The following is a 13,985-nucleotide window of genomic DNA, read 5'->3' as shown; positions in this document are numbered from 1 at the left end:
CACTGATACCAATGATGGGACACTATTCCTCCCACTGACACCAATGATGGGGCACCATTCCTCCGACTGACACCAATGATGGGGCACTATTCCTCCCACTGATACCAATGATGGGGCACTATTCCTCCCACAGACACCAATGATGGGGCACTATTCCTCCCACTGACACCAATGATGGGGCACTATTCCTCCCACAGACACCAATGATGGGGCACTATTCCTCCCACTGATACCAATGATGGGCACTATTCCTCCCACTGACACCAATGATGGGGCACTATTCCTCCCACTGATACCAATGATGGGGCACTATTCCTCCCACAGACACCAATGATGGGGCACTATTCCTCCCACTGACACCAATGATGGGGCACTATTCCTCCCACAGACACCAATGATGGGGCACTATTCCTCCCACTGATACCAATGATGGGCACTATTCCTCCCACTGACACCAATGATGGGGCACTATTCCTCCCACTGACACCAATGATGGGGCACTATTCCTCCCACAGACACCAATGATGGGGCACTATTCCTCCCACTGATACCAATGATGGGCACTATTCCTCCCACTGACACCAATGATGGGGCACTATTCCTCCCACTGATACCAATGATGGGCACTATTCCTCCCACTGATACCAATGATAGGGCACTATTCCTCCCACTGACACCAATGATGGGGCACTATTCCTCCCACTGACACCAATGATGGGGCACTATTCCTCCCACTGATACCAATGATGGGACACTATTCCTTGCACTGACACCAATGATGGGGCACTATTCCTCCCACAGACACCAATGATGGGGCACTATTCCTCCCACTGACACCAATGATGGGGCACTATTCCTCCCACTGACACCAATGATGGGCACTATTCCTCCCACTGATACCAATGATGGGACACTATTCCTCCCACTGACCCCAATGATGGGGCACCATTCCTCCGACTGACACCAATGATGGGGCACTATTCCTCCCACTGACCCCAATGATGGGGCACCATTCCTCCGACTGATACCAATGATGGGGCACTATTCCTCCCACTGATACCAATGATGGGACACTATTCCTCCCACTGACCCCAATGATGGGGCACCATTCCTCCGACTGACACCAATGATGGGGCACTATTCCTCCATGGATACCAATGATGGGACACTATTCCTTGCACTGACACCAATGATGGGGCACTATCCTCCCACTGATACCAATGATGGGGCACTATTCCTCCCACAGACACCAATGATGGGGCACTATTCCTCCCACTGATACCAATGATGGGCACTATTCCTCCCACTGACACCAATGATGGGGCACTATTCCTCCCACTGACACCAATGATGGGGCACTATTCCTCCGACTGACACCAATGATGGGGCACTATTCCTCCCACTGATACCAATGATGGGCACTATTCCTCCCACTGACACCAATGATGGGGCACTATTCCTCCCACTGATACCAATGATGGGGCACTATTCCTCCCACAGACACCAATGATGGGGCACTATTCCTCCCACTGACACCAATGATGGGGCACTATTCCTCCCACAGACACCAATGATGGGGCACTATTCCTCCCACTGATACCAATGATGGGCACTATTCCTCCCACTGACACCAATGATGGGGCACTATTCCTCCCACTGACACCAATGATGGGGCACTATTCCTCCCACAGACACCAATGATGGGGCACTATTCCTCCCACTGATACCAATGATGGGCACTATTCCTCCCACTGACACCAATGATGGGGCACTATTCCTCCCACTGATACCAATGATGGGGCACTATTCCTCCCACTGATACCAATGATGGGACACTATTCCTCCCACTGACACCAATGATGGGGCACCATTCCTCCGACTGACACCAATGATGGGGCACTATTCCTCCCACTGACACCAATGATGGGACACTATTCCTCCCACTGACACCAATGATGGGGCACCATTCCTCCGACTGACACCAATGATGGGGCACTATTCCTCCCACTGACACCAATGATGGGCACTATTCCTCCCACTGACACCAATGATGGGCACTATTCCTCCCACTGACACCAATGATGGGGCACTATTCCTCCCACTGATACCAATGATGGGGCACTATTCCTCCCACAGACACCAATGATGGGGCACTATTCCTCCCACTGACACCAATGATGGGGCACTATTCCTCCCACAGACACCAATGATGGGGCACTATTCCTCCCACTGATACCAATGATGGGCACTATTCCTCCCACTGACACCAATGATGGGGCACTATTCCTCCCACTGACACCAATGATGGGGCACTATTCCTCCCACAGACACCAATGATGGGGCACTATTCCTCCCACTGATACCAATGATGGGACACTATTCCTCCCACTGACACCAATGATGGGGCACCATTCCTCCGACTGACACCAATGATGGGGCACTATTCCTCCATGGATACCAATGATGGGACACTATTCCTTGCACTGACACCAATGATGGGGCACTATCCTCCCACTGATACCAATGATGGGGCACTATTCCTCCCACAGACACCAATGACGGGGCACTATTCCTCCCACTGACACCAATGATGGGGCACTATTCCTCCCACCGACACCAATGATGGGGCACTATTCCTCCCACTGACACCAATGATGGGCACTATTCCTCCCACTGACACCAATGATGGGGCACTATTCCTCCCACTGACACCAATGATGGGCACTATTCCTTCCACTGACACCAATGATGGGCACTATTCCTTCCACTGACACCAATGATGGGGCACTATTCCTCCCACTGATACCAATGATGGGGCACTATTCCTCCCACTGACACCAATGATGGGGCACTATTCCTCCCACTGATACCAATGATGGGGCACTATTCCTCCCACTGATACCAATGATGGGGCACTATTCCTCCCACTGACACCAATGATGACCAATGATGGACACTATTCCTCCCAATGACACCAATGATGGGGCACTATTCCTCCATGGATACCAATGATGGGGCACTATTCCTCCCACTGACACCAATGATGGGGCACTATTCCTCCCACTGACACCAATGATGGGGCACTATTCCTCCCACTGATACCAATGATGGGGCACTATCCTCCCACTGATACCAATGATGGGGCACTATCCCTTGCACTGACACCAATGATGGGGCACTATCCTCCCACTGATACCAATGATGGGGCACTATTCCTCCCACTGATACCAATGATGGGGCACTATTTCTCCCACTGACACCAATGATGGGGCACTATTCCTCTACCAATGATGGGAGAGGAATCCCATCATTGGGGTCAGTGGGAGGAATAGTGTACCAATAATGGGGCACTATTCCTCCCACTGACCCCAATGATGGGGCACTATTCCTCCCACTGACCCCAATGATGGGGCACTATTCCTCCCACTGACCCCAATGATGGGGCACTATTCCTCCCACTGACCCCAATGATGGGGCACTATTCCTCCCACTGATACCAATGATGGGGCACTATTCCTCCCACTGACCCCAATGATGGGGCACTATTCCTCTCACAGATACCAACGATAGGGCAATATTACTCCCCCCAATATCAATCACGGGGCATTGTTTTCTCCCTCTGATGCCAGGACATTTTTTTACTCTCACTGACCACAGTCCGGCCCCCCTAAAGCTTGAAGGACAGTAAACTGGCCCTTAGTTTAGAAGGTTTTGGAGACCCCCTGTCTTAGGTTAACAAGCAGCTCCAGCCACATGAGCACTCCTCTCCTTTACATGGCCGGAGTACCTGTGGGGATGAGTCCCGAGGGCCTGACAGACGGCTGATATCAGAACAAATACAAAGGCTAACACTGGCTGAAATATAAAAAAAATTTTTTTATTGTTTGTTATAAATGAATACATACATTCATAGCTGGAGTTGAGCTTTATACACAATATATGGATTGGATAGCGGAGAAAGCGATGCCCAAAGTCCAACTGAACTTCTGGCGCACATCAGCTGGTAACATTCCAGGAGTGGGGGGGGGGGACGCAGTTTCGGCACCTCCAGCCAGGGCCGGGACAAGGGGTGGGCATGAGGGACAGTTGCCCTGGGCACTGTGGTATCATGTGAGGTGGGGGGTAGGGGGGCACCTCAAGGAAATTGGGGGAGGGGATTTGTGTTGGAAAGGGGGATTTGGGGGGCAGCAGGGAGTGAGTATTGTTCTAGGAGGGGAAATTTGGGGGTATGCTAAAATTTAGGGGGAGAAGGAATGGGGGGGGGGGGGAAGAAGATTTGTGCTAGGAGGGATGATTGGGGTGCTTTGTGCTGGAAGGTGGGATTTGCAGTGGGGTTATTGGGAGGGGCAATTTTAGGGGTAGAGAATTTGTGTTAGGAGGATTTTTTTTAGGGGGGCACTTGAATTGGGGCGATTTGGGGGAATAGGGGGGGGGGTAAGATTTGTGCTGGGAGGGGGGATTTCAGCAGGGGAACAGATTTGCACTGGGAGGAGGGGGAATTTATGCTTAGGGGGGGTGAAAAAGATTAGTGCTCAGTTTTTTTTGTGGGGGGGGATTTTTGATGACACATAATGCTCATACACCTTGGGGGCGGGGGGCGCAGTTTGGCATGTTTGCCCTGGGCTCTGGATGACCTTGTCCCCGCACTGCCTCCAGCACTGGTTGCATGTAACGGTAAGGGGTACTGGGGTGTTCTGCAGGTTCTATTGATGCTGGCTGCTAGGGGATCTTTTTTTTTTTTAGGGGGGGGGGGTCTATTGTTGCTGAGGGTGGGTCTTATATTGCTGTTGGTAGTTATTGCTAGGAGAGATCTACTGTTGAGGGAGGGGGTCTATTGTTGCTGGCTGCTGGAGAGTCTATTGACGCTGGCGGAGATATGTTGTTGCTGCTGGGGGAGGGGGGGTCGGGTGTACCATTGCTGTTGGGGGGGGGATCTAATGTTGCTGGAGGGGGGCTCTATTGTTACAGGGGATCTATTTTACTGCTTTTCTTGTTATCATTAACAAATTCCATACAAATTACTTACGGCCACAAAATGATACCCGGTTCTGTATTATCTAAAAGGGCAGTAACGGGAGGTAGGTAGGGGGTGGAACCGAGGAATGGCGATCGGAGGTGGGTAGGGGGGGCAGAGAAAAGGGGTGACTCAGAAAAGGGGGGAGTTCCTGCACCTATTCTCTGAGAAAAGCCTGCTGGTGACCATTGTCATCAAGACAGAAAGTGATGTGAAAATCCCAAAAATGATGAGTTGTCACTAGAGAAGGAAGTAAGGGAAAGTCCTCCAATGGGGACACGTTCGGAAATAGGAATTAAGTCATTAGTAAAGTATTTTTGTAATTTCCTGTCATGTCTTAAAGGCAGAAAGTGAAGGGAGGTCTCCGCAGTGGGGTGCAGGTGGCAGAAAATACCCTAATAGAGGTTTTGACCCTTCCCCACGTTATATGAAACAATGAAGGCGTTGCTTGTGTGCAAAGTATATGTCTGTCATTTGAAATGCTGTCCGTGTCCTCGGGTTCTCTTTGGTAAACAAATTTCCACATTTCCTTCTCCACTTTGCTTCATCATTCCTGAGATTACAGTTTAACCCCTTGTTATATCCCAGAAATGCCACCAGAGGGTGCTGGTACTGAGGAGGAGGCCATGGTGTCCATTGGATCGGTAGTAGGCGGTGCGGTTTGGTAGACGACTACAGTCTGAAAAACAAAAAGTTATTAATAGTAAATGGCTTTAAATAAACATGTATAAAATAATCCGATAATAGTATACAAAACATCAGCAAATGCGTTTATCTGTGAAGACGATGCTGAAGGAGGTCCTTACACTGTATGACCCAAAGTTCATCAGACCGGAACCTCTACAGAACATCCCATTCCAAAACCAGAAGCCCCATTCACACCTCGGCGTTTTCTAATGATTTTGTAACTTTTTTTTTGTGCATTTCTACATGCATTTTTTTTAGGCTTGAGTGTTTTTGTTTCAGCCAATGAAAAGCTGGAGGAGGAGGGGCAAGAAACGTCACAAAAAAAAAAACGCATTTTCAGGGGCTCCTACTGAACTCTATGGGGGGGCCAAATTCGTGTGACATTAAGAAGCTTATCTATCTTATCCAGCATCGGGGGGTTTACCCAACCTGACAGAGGTGAATGGGCACCACTGAATATAATGGGAACTTGGATAATGGTTGTTGAATTCAGGCATGCCCCTCCATTGGGCCACTCTGGCACTGCCCAAGGGCCCCCGGGCCACTAGGGGGCCCCATCAGGGTTGCCAGCCTCAGTCAGGGCTGGACTGGGACAGAAATTTGGCCCTGGACTTCATCCAGACCGGCCCACTTACATTTTGAGTGTCCCATCAGCACCCCTTACATCAGAGTGTCCCATCACCAGCCCCCTTACATCAGAGTGTCCCATCACCAGCCCCCTTACATCAGAGTGTCCCATTACCAGCCCCCTTAGAACAGAGTGTCCCATCACCAGCCCCCTTACATCAGAGTGTCCCATCACCAGCCCCCTTACATCAGAGTGTCCCATCACCAGCCCCCTTACATCAGAGTGTCCCATCACCAGCCCCCTTACATCAGAGTGTCCCATCACTAGCCCCCTTAGAACAGAGTGTCCCATCACCACCCCCTTACATCAGAGTGTCCCATCAGCACCCCCTTACATCAGTGTCCCATCAGCACCCCCTTACATCAGAGTGTCCCATCACCAGCCCCCTTACAACAGAGTGTCCCATCACCACCCCCTTACATCAGAGTGTCCCATTACCAGCCCCCTTACATCAGAGTGTCCCATCAGCAGCCCCCTTACATCAGAGTGTCCCATTACCAGCCCCCTTACATCAGAGTGTCCCATCAGCAGCCCCCTTACATCAGAGTGTCCCATCACCACCCCCTTACATCAGAGTGTCCCATTACCAGCCCCCTTACATCAGAGTGTCCCATCAGCACCCCCTTACATCAGAGTGTCCCATCAGCACCCCCTTACATCAGAGTGTCCCATCACCAGCCCCCTTACAACAGAGTGTCCCATTACCAGCCCCCTTACAACAGAGTGTCCCATCACCAGCCCCCTTACAACAGAGTGTCCCATCGGCAGCCCCCTTACAACAGAGTGTCCCATTACCAGCCCCCTTACATCAGAGTGTCCCATCACCACCCCCTTACATCAGAGTGTCCCATCACCACCCCCTTACATCAGAGTGTCCCATTACCAGCCCCCTTACATCAGAGTGTCCCATCACCACCCCCTTACATCAGAGTGTCCCATTACCAGCCCCCTTACATCAGAGTGGCCCATCAGCACCCTCTTACATCAGAGTGTCCCATTACCAGCCCCCTTACATCAGAGTGTCCCATTACCAGCCCCCTTACATCAGAGTGTCCCATTACCAGCCCCCTTACATCAGAGTGTCCCATCAGCAGCCCCCTTACATCAGAGTGTCCCATCAGCAGCCTCCTTATATCAGAGTGTCCCATCAGCAGCCCCCTTACATCAGAGTGTCCCATCAGCAGCCCCCTTACATCAGAGTGTCCCATCAGCAGCCCCTTACATCAGAGTGTCCCATCAGCAGCCCCCTTACATCAGAGTGTCCCATCACCACCCCCTTACATCAGAGTGTCCCATTACCAGCCCCCTTACATCAGAGTGTCCCATCAGCACCCCCTTACATCAGAGTGTCCCATCAGCACCCCCTTACATCAGAGTGTCCCATCACCAGCCCCCTTACAACAGAGTGTCCCATTACCAGCCCCCTTACATCAGAGTGTCCCATCACCAGCCCCCTTACAACAGAGTGTCCCATCGGCAGCCCCCTTACAACAGAGTGTCCCATTACCAGCCCCCTTACATCAGAGTGTCCCATCACCACCCCCTTACATCAGAGTGTCCCATCACCACCCCCTTACATCAGAGTGTCCCATTACCAGCCCCCTTACATCAGAGTGTCCCATCACCACCCCCTTACATCAGAGTGTCCCATTACCAGCCCCCTTACATCAGAGTGGCCCATCAGCACCCTCTTACATCAGAGTGTCCCATTACCAGCCCCCTTACATCAGAGTGTCCCATTACCAGCCCCCTTACATCAGAGTGTCCCATCACCAGCCCCCTTACATCAGAGTGTCCCATCACTAGCCACTTAGAACAGAGTGTCCCATCACCACCCCCTTACATCAGAGTGTCCCATTACCAGCCCCCTTACATCAGAGTGTCCCATCAGCACCCCCTTACATCAGTGTCCCATCAGCACCCCCTTACATCAGAGTGTCCCATCACCAGCCCCCTTACAACAGAGTGTCCCATTACCAGCCCCCTTACATCAGAGTGTCCCATCACCAGCCCCCTTACAACAGAGTGTCCCATCGGCAGCCCCCTTACATCAGAGTGTCCCATTACCAGCCCCCTTACATCAGAGTGTCCCATCAGCAGCCCCCTTACATCAGAGTGTCCCATCCCCACCCCCTTACATCAGAGTGTCCCATTACCAGCCCCCTTACATCAGAGTGTCCCATCAGCACCCCCTTACATCAGAGTGTCCCATCAGCACCCCCTTACATCAGAGTGTCCCATCACCAGCCCCCTTACAACAGAGTGTCCCATTACCAGCCCCCTTACATCAGAGTGTCCCATCACCAGCCCCCTTACAACAGAGTGTCCCATCGGCAGCCCCCTTACAACAGAGTGTCCCATTACCAGCCCCCTTACATCAGAGTGTCCCATCACCACCCCCTTACATCAGAGTGTCCCATCACCACCCCCTTACATCAGAGTGTCCCATTACCAGCCCCCTTACATCAGAGTGTCCCATCACCACCCCCTTACATCAGAGTGTCCCATTACCAGCCCCCTTACATCAGAGTGGCCCATCAGCACCCTCTTACATCAGAGTGTCCCATTACCAGCCCCCTTACATCAGAGTGTCCCATTACCAGCCCCCTTACATCAGAGTGTCCCATTACCAGCCCCCTTACATCAGAGTGTCCCATCAGCAGCCCCCTTACATCAGAGTGTCCCATCAGCAGCCTCCTTACATCAGAGTGTCCCATCAGCAGCCCCCTTACATCAGAGTGTCCCATCAGCAGCCCCCTTACATCAGAGTGTCCCATCACCAGCCCCCTTACATCAGAGTGTCCCATCACCAGCCCCCTTACATCAGAGTGTCCCATCAGCAGCCCCTTACATCAGAGTGTCCCATCAGCAGCCCCCTTACATCAGAGTGTCCCATTACCAGCCCCCTTACATCAGAGTGTCCCATCAGCAGCCCCCTTACATCAGAGTGGCCCACTGAGCCATCGGCCCACCGGGAAACTCCCGGTAGTCCCAATGGCCAGTACATGCCTGACCTCATTTCTCTGAAATGTCCCTTACCGACATCCTTTTGGTCTAAAAATCCCAAGATTATAGCTGCCCCACCTCTCCAGTACCTTCTCAGCCAATAGAAACATGTCTGTGTATGCTGTGTGTACGTGTATGTGTATACTGTGTGATTGTATACTGTGTATGTGTATACTGTGTGATTGTATACTGTGTATGTGTATACTGTGTATGTGTATACTGTGTGATTGTATACTGTGTATGTGTGTATACTGTGTGTGTGTATACTGTGTGGCCCCATAATCTCAGATTGCCTGGGGGCCCCATAATCTCCTATTGCCCGGGGGGCCCCATAATCTCCTATTGCCAGGGGGCCCCATGAGTTGTCAGTCCACCCCTGTGCCCCTCATATCGCTCAGGTGTGACTACAGTCTTCACACGGAGCCCCCATCCTCCTCTGTGGATGTAACAGTCTCCGCTCTTCTGAGCCCTTGTACACACGGTCGGACATTCCGATGGACAATGTCCGATCGGACCGCGTTGTCGGATAATCCGACCGTGTGTGGGCTCCATCGGACTTTTTCCGACGGACAAAGTTTTAGAGCTGGGCTATAAAAATTTCCGACAACATGATCCGATCGGACTTTGTCCGATTGTGTGTAGAGAATTCCGATCGGACAAAGTGCCACGCATGCTCAGATCAAATTCCTAGACCAAAGCTATTGGCTACTAGCCTGAACGTAGTCCCATCGTAACGAAATAACTTCACCACGTTCTGAACGATCGGATTTTCCGACAACTTTGTCCGACCGTGTGTATGCAACACAAGTTTCGGACAAAATCCGTCGGACAAAATCCGACGGATTTTGTTGTCGGAATGTCCGACTGTGTGTACAAGGGCTGAGACTTTTCACAAGATATTGAAATGGGTAAAGTCAGGTACGGATGTTGGATGAGAAGACCTGGCTCACCATTGGCATTTCAGTCTATCCCAAAGGTGATCAGTAGGGATGAGGGCATTAATATGGAGTTGCCCCCTTTATTACTATACCATCCTCCACTCTTCTGGGAAGACTTTTCAAAAGATGTTGGGTGGTGTCTATGGAAATTTGTGCCCATTTGTGAGGTGGTTTACCGATGTTGGATGAGAAGACCTTGCTCACCATCGGCCTTCCAATTCATTCCAAAGGTGATCAGTAGGGATGAGGTCAGGGCACTGTGCAGGATACTGGAGTTCCTCCACACCAAACTGGTTAGACCATGTCTTTATGGAGTTGCCCCCTTTGTGGTTACACCATCCTCCACTCTCTTGAGTTCCTCCACTCCTCTAGAAAGACTTTCTACAAGACTGAAGAGTGTGTTTATGGGAACTTGTGCTCATGTTTCGAAATCAGGGGTTAAGTAGGTTTCAGGTGGGGACACTCGAGTTCCTCCACGCCAAACTGGTCATCCCATGTCTTTATGGAGCTGGCTTTGCACACATGGGGGGCCACAGTCATGCTGGAACAGAAAAGGGTCTTTACCAAACTGTTAGCACAAGGCTGGAAGAGCACAATTGTCTACAATGTCTTTGTATGGAGGATTACTAGCACCCTTCACTGGAGACACCTGAGCTCCATAATGTGAAGGGGGTTCCCGTACACTGGGTCATATTATCTGTTTGGAGTTGGATAAACCCATTTCTTTAATCGTGAGCCACCAAGAGCAGGACTGATGTTGGATGGGAAGACCTGGCTCACCCTCGGTGTTCCAATTCAACCCAAAGGTGATCAGCGGGGATGAGGTCAGGGTTCTGTGCGGGACAGTGGAGTTCCTCCACATGAAGCTGGTCACACCTTGTCTTTATGGAGTTGCCCCCTTTGTGGTTATACCATGCTCCACTCTCAAGTCTTTTCAGGTCCTCTACTCTTCCAGTAAAACTTTCCACAAGACTGAGAAGTCTATGGGAATTTGTGCTCATGTTTGGAAATTAGGGGTTCAGGTCTGGACACTCAAAGTTCATCTACACCAAAGTGGTCATCCCATGTCTTTATGGGGCACAGAAAAGAGTCTTCACCAAGCTTTTACCACAAGGTTGGACGAGCACAATTGTCTACAATGTGTTCGTATGATGGAGGAATACTAGCACCCTTCACTGGAAACACCTGAACACCATCATCTGAAGGGGGTTCAGGTACACTGAGCCATATTATCTGTTTGGAGTTGGATGACCCTATTCCAATTAATAGTAGAGTTATTTTATCATGAACCAACAAGAGCAGGACTGATGTTGGATGGGAGGACCTGGCTCACCCTCAGTGTTCCAATTCAACCCAAAGGTGATCAGCAGGGATGAGGTCAGGGCTCTGTGCGGGACAGTAGAGTTCCTCCACATGAAGCTGGTCACACCCTGTCTTTATGGAGTTGCCCCCTTTGTGGTTATACCATGCTCCACTCTCAAGTCTTTTCAGGTCCTCCACTCTTCCAGTAAAACTTTCCACAAGACTGAGAAGTCTATGGGAATTTGTGCTCATGTTTGGAAATTAGGGGTTCAGGTCTGGACACTCAAAGTTCATCTACACCAAAGTGGTCATCCCATGTCTTTATGGAGCTGGCTTTATGTACGGGGTGGGCACAGAAAAGAGTCTTCACCAAGCTTTTACCACAAGATTGGAGGAGCACAATTGTCTACAATGTGTTCGTATGATGGAAGAATACTAGCACCCTTCACTGGAGACACCTGAACACCATCATCTGAAGGGGGTTCAGGTACACTGAGCCATATTATCTGTTTGGAGTTGGATGACCCTATTCCAATTAATAGTAGAGTTCTTTTATCATGAGCCAACAAGAGCAGGAACGACATTGGATGGGAGGACCTGGCTCACCATCAGTGTTCCAATTCATCTCAAAGGTGATCAGTAGGGATGAGGTCAGGGCTCTGTACAGGACACTGGAGTTCCTCCACTCCAAACTGGTCACACCATGTCTTTATGAGAGCTTGTAGGCCGGGCCTACCTACTCCCTGTCAGGCATCCTTGGTGATGTGCCTGCTCATTAATGCCCAGGACCAGGCAGGGCCGTGTTCATGTGCAAGCAGGGATGGACTGGCCATCGGGACTACTGGGAGTTTCCCGTTGGGCCGATGGCTCAGTGGGCCGGTTTCAGCGGCCGCCTATTGCATCGGAGGTCCGCGGCAATCTACCCCGCCAATCGCCGACAGCTGGCACCTGACGGGTAGATCCAGATACAGCCAGCATGCAGAGCAGCGCAGGAAGCTTCTGTGATAGGTTCTCTCTCATGTCACGCAGATCCCCGACGGCCCCTCCTCGCCTCTCGTCCATCCCCATTTGCTTGTGACATCATCTGGGATGGACAAGAAGAGAGGAGGGGCCGTCGGGGAGCATCGCTGCGTGACATGAGAGAGAACCTATCACAGATGCTTCCTGTGCTACTCTGCATGCTGGCAAGTAAACAATGTGCCCCATAATGTGCCCTGATGTGCCCCATAATGTGCCATGTGCCCCCATGTGCTGTACCCTTATGTGCCCTGATGTGCCCCATAATGTGCCATGTGCCCCCATGTGCTGTACCCTTATGTGCCCCGATGTGCTATGTGCCCTGGATGAAGTCCAGGGCCACATTTTTGTCCCAGTCCAGCCCTGTGTGCAAGCGGCACTATGGTGGTATACTGACTTAGAGACAAGCTGTACACTGTGTGCAGTAGTCTCTGTGAAGCATGCTGTCCCGTGTTACTTCACACCTTGTCTGTCAGCCATGACATTTAGGAGAGACACAGCTGAGCTAGGGTTGCCATCTGCCCAGGATTCACCCGGACAGTTCGGGTTTGGCATCATGCGTCCAGGTTTCAGCCTGCCTGAAACCCGGACACATTATTGAGACTGAACTATGGCTTCCCAGAAGGGTTGCTTGCTGCATTTGTTTCACACTGCCCAAAGCCATTATTAACAACACCCCCCCCCCCCCCTCAAATACACGTAGAGATGGGAGAGGAGCGAGGGCTCGGTCTGCACCTCTTCCTCCCGCCCCTACCCCTCTGTCCACACTCCAATCCCCAGGGATGTGCCTTGGAAATGGAAAGTGGGGGCTGTAAATTTGAAGTCCAGCAGCCTCAGAGACATCTGGATGAAAGGTGCTGACTGCCAATGGGTAAGTGAGCTCACCATCCATCCCTGTCTGTGACTAAAGTCTCCCACCTTCTCTCTCCTGCCTCTGAGTGAGTACACTAAGGTAAAACAGGGTTCTCAGAGCACCCCTTACATCAGAGTTCTCCTTTACACCAAAGCCACAGTGTTCCCCCTTACATCAGAGTTCTCAGTGTTCCCCCTTAGATCAGGGTTATGTTAGAGTCCCCAGAGTTCTCCCTTACATCAGAGTCTGCAGAATCCCCCCTTACAGTGGATGGGAACTCTGCAAGTTCAAATGTAAAAGGAGAACTCTGTGGACTTCAAATGATTAGAAATGCTATTTAATAGCAAAATATATGTATAGTTTATATTTAAAAAAAAATAATAATAATTGCTGTGCGCCGCTAAAGTGTTCGGGTTTGACTTGAAGAAAAGGTGGCGACCCTACGCTGAGCCCCGAGCCCTCTCCACCCGTCCAGAGTACCCGTCACCTCGCTCCCAGGGATAGAATGGGGCCCCGCCGTGCACATAGAGAGGTAGGACT

The 13,985-nt window shown here is 51.0% G+C and overlaps 1 protein-coding gene across 1 annotated transcript in view; it reads right to left on the bottom strand.

Annotated features, from left to right (window-relative positions):
* Positions 1-3,856: 3,856 nt before the first annotated feature.
* LOC143926700 (membrane-spanning 4-domains subfamily A member 4A-like) overlaps positions 3,857-13,985 on the bottom strand; it is a 48,742-nt gene continuing 38,613 nt past the window's right edge. The window contains exon 7 of the mRNA XM_077450710.1: positions 3,857-5,693. Within this exon, the coding sequence (XP_077306836.1) occupies positions 5,592-5,693 (102 nt within the window). The 3' untranslated portion in view covers positions 3,857-5,591. The remainder of the gene's footprint in view (positions 5,694-13,985) is intronic.

The sequence above is a fragment of the Lithobates pipiens genome, unplaced genomic scaffold, assembly GCF_037356315.1.
Source record: "Lithobates pipiens isolate NorthernLeopardFrog02 unplaced genomic scaffold, aLitPip1_a1.2 Scaffold_23, whole genome shotgun sequence".
Taxonomy (NCBI): Eukaryota; Metazoa; Chordata; class Amphibia; order Anura; family Ranidae; genus Lithobates; species Lithobates pipiens.
The sequence above is the reverse complement of the archived record's forward strand: the minus strand, read 5'-3'. Positions and strand labels throughout refer to the sequence as shown.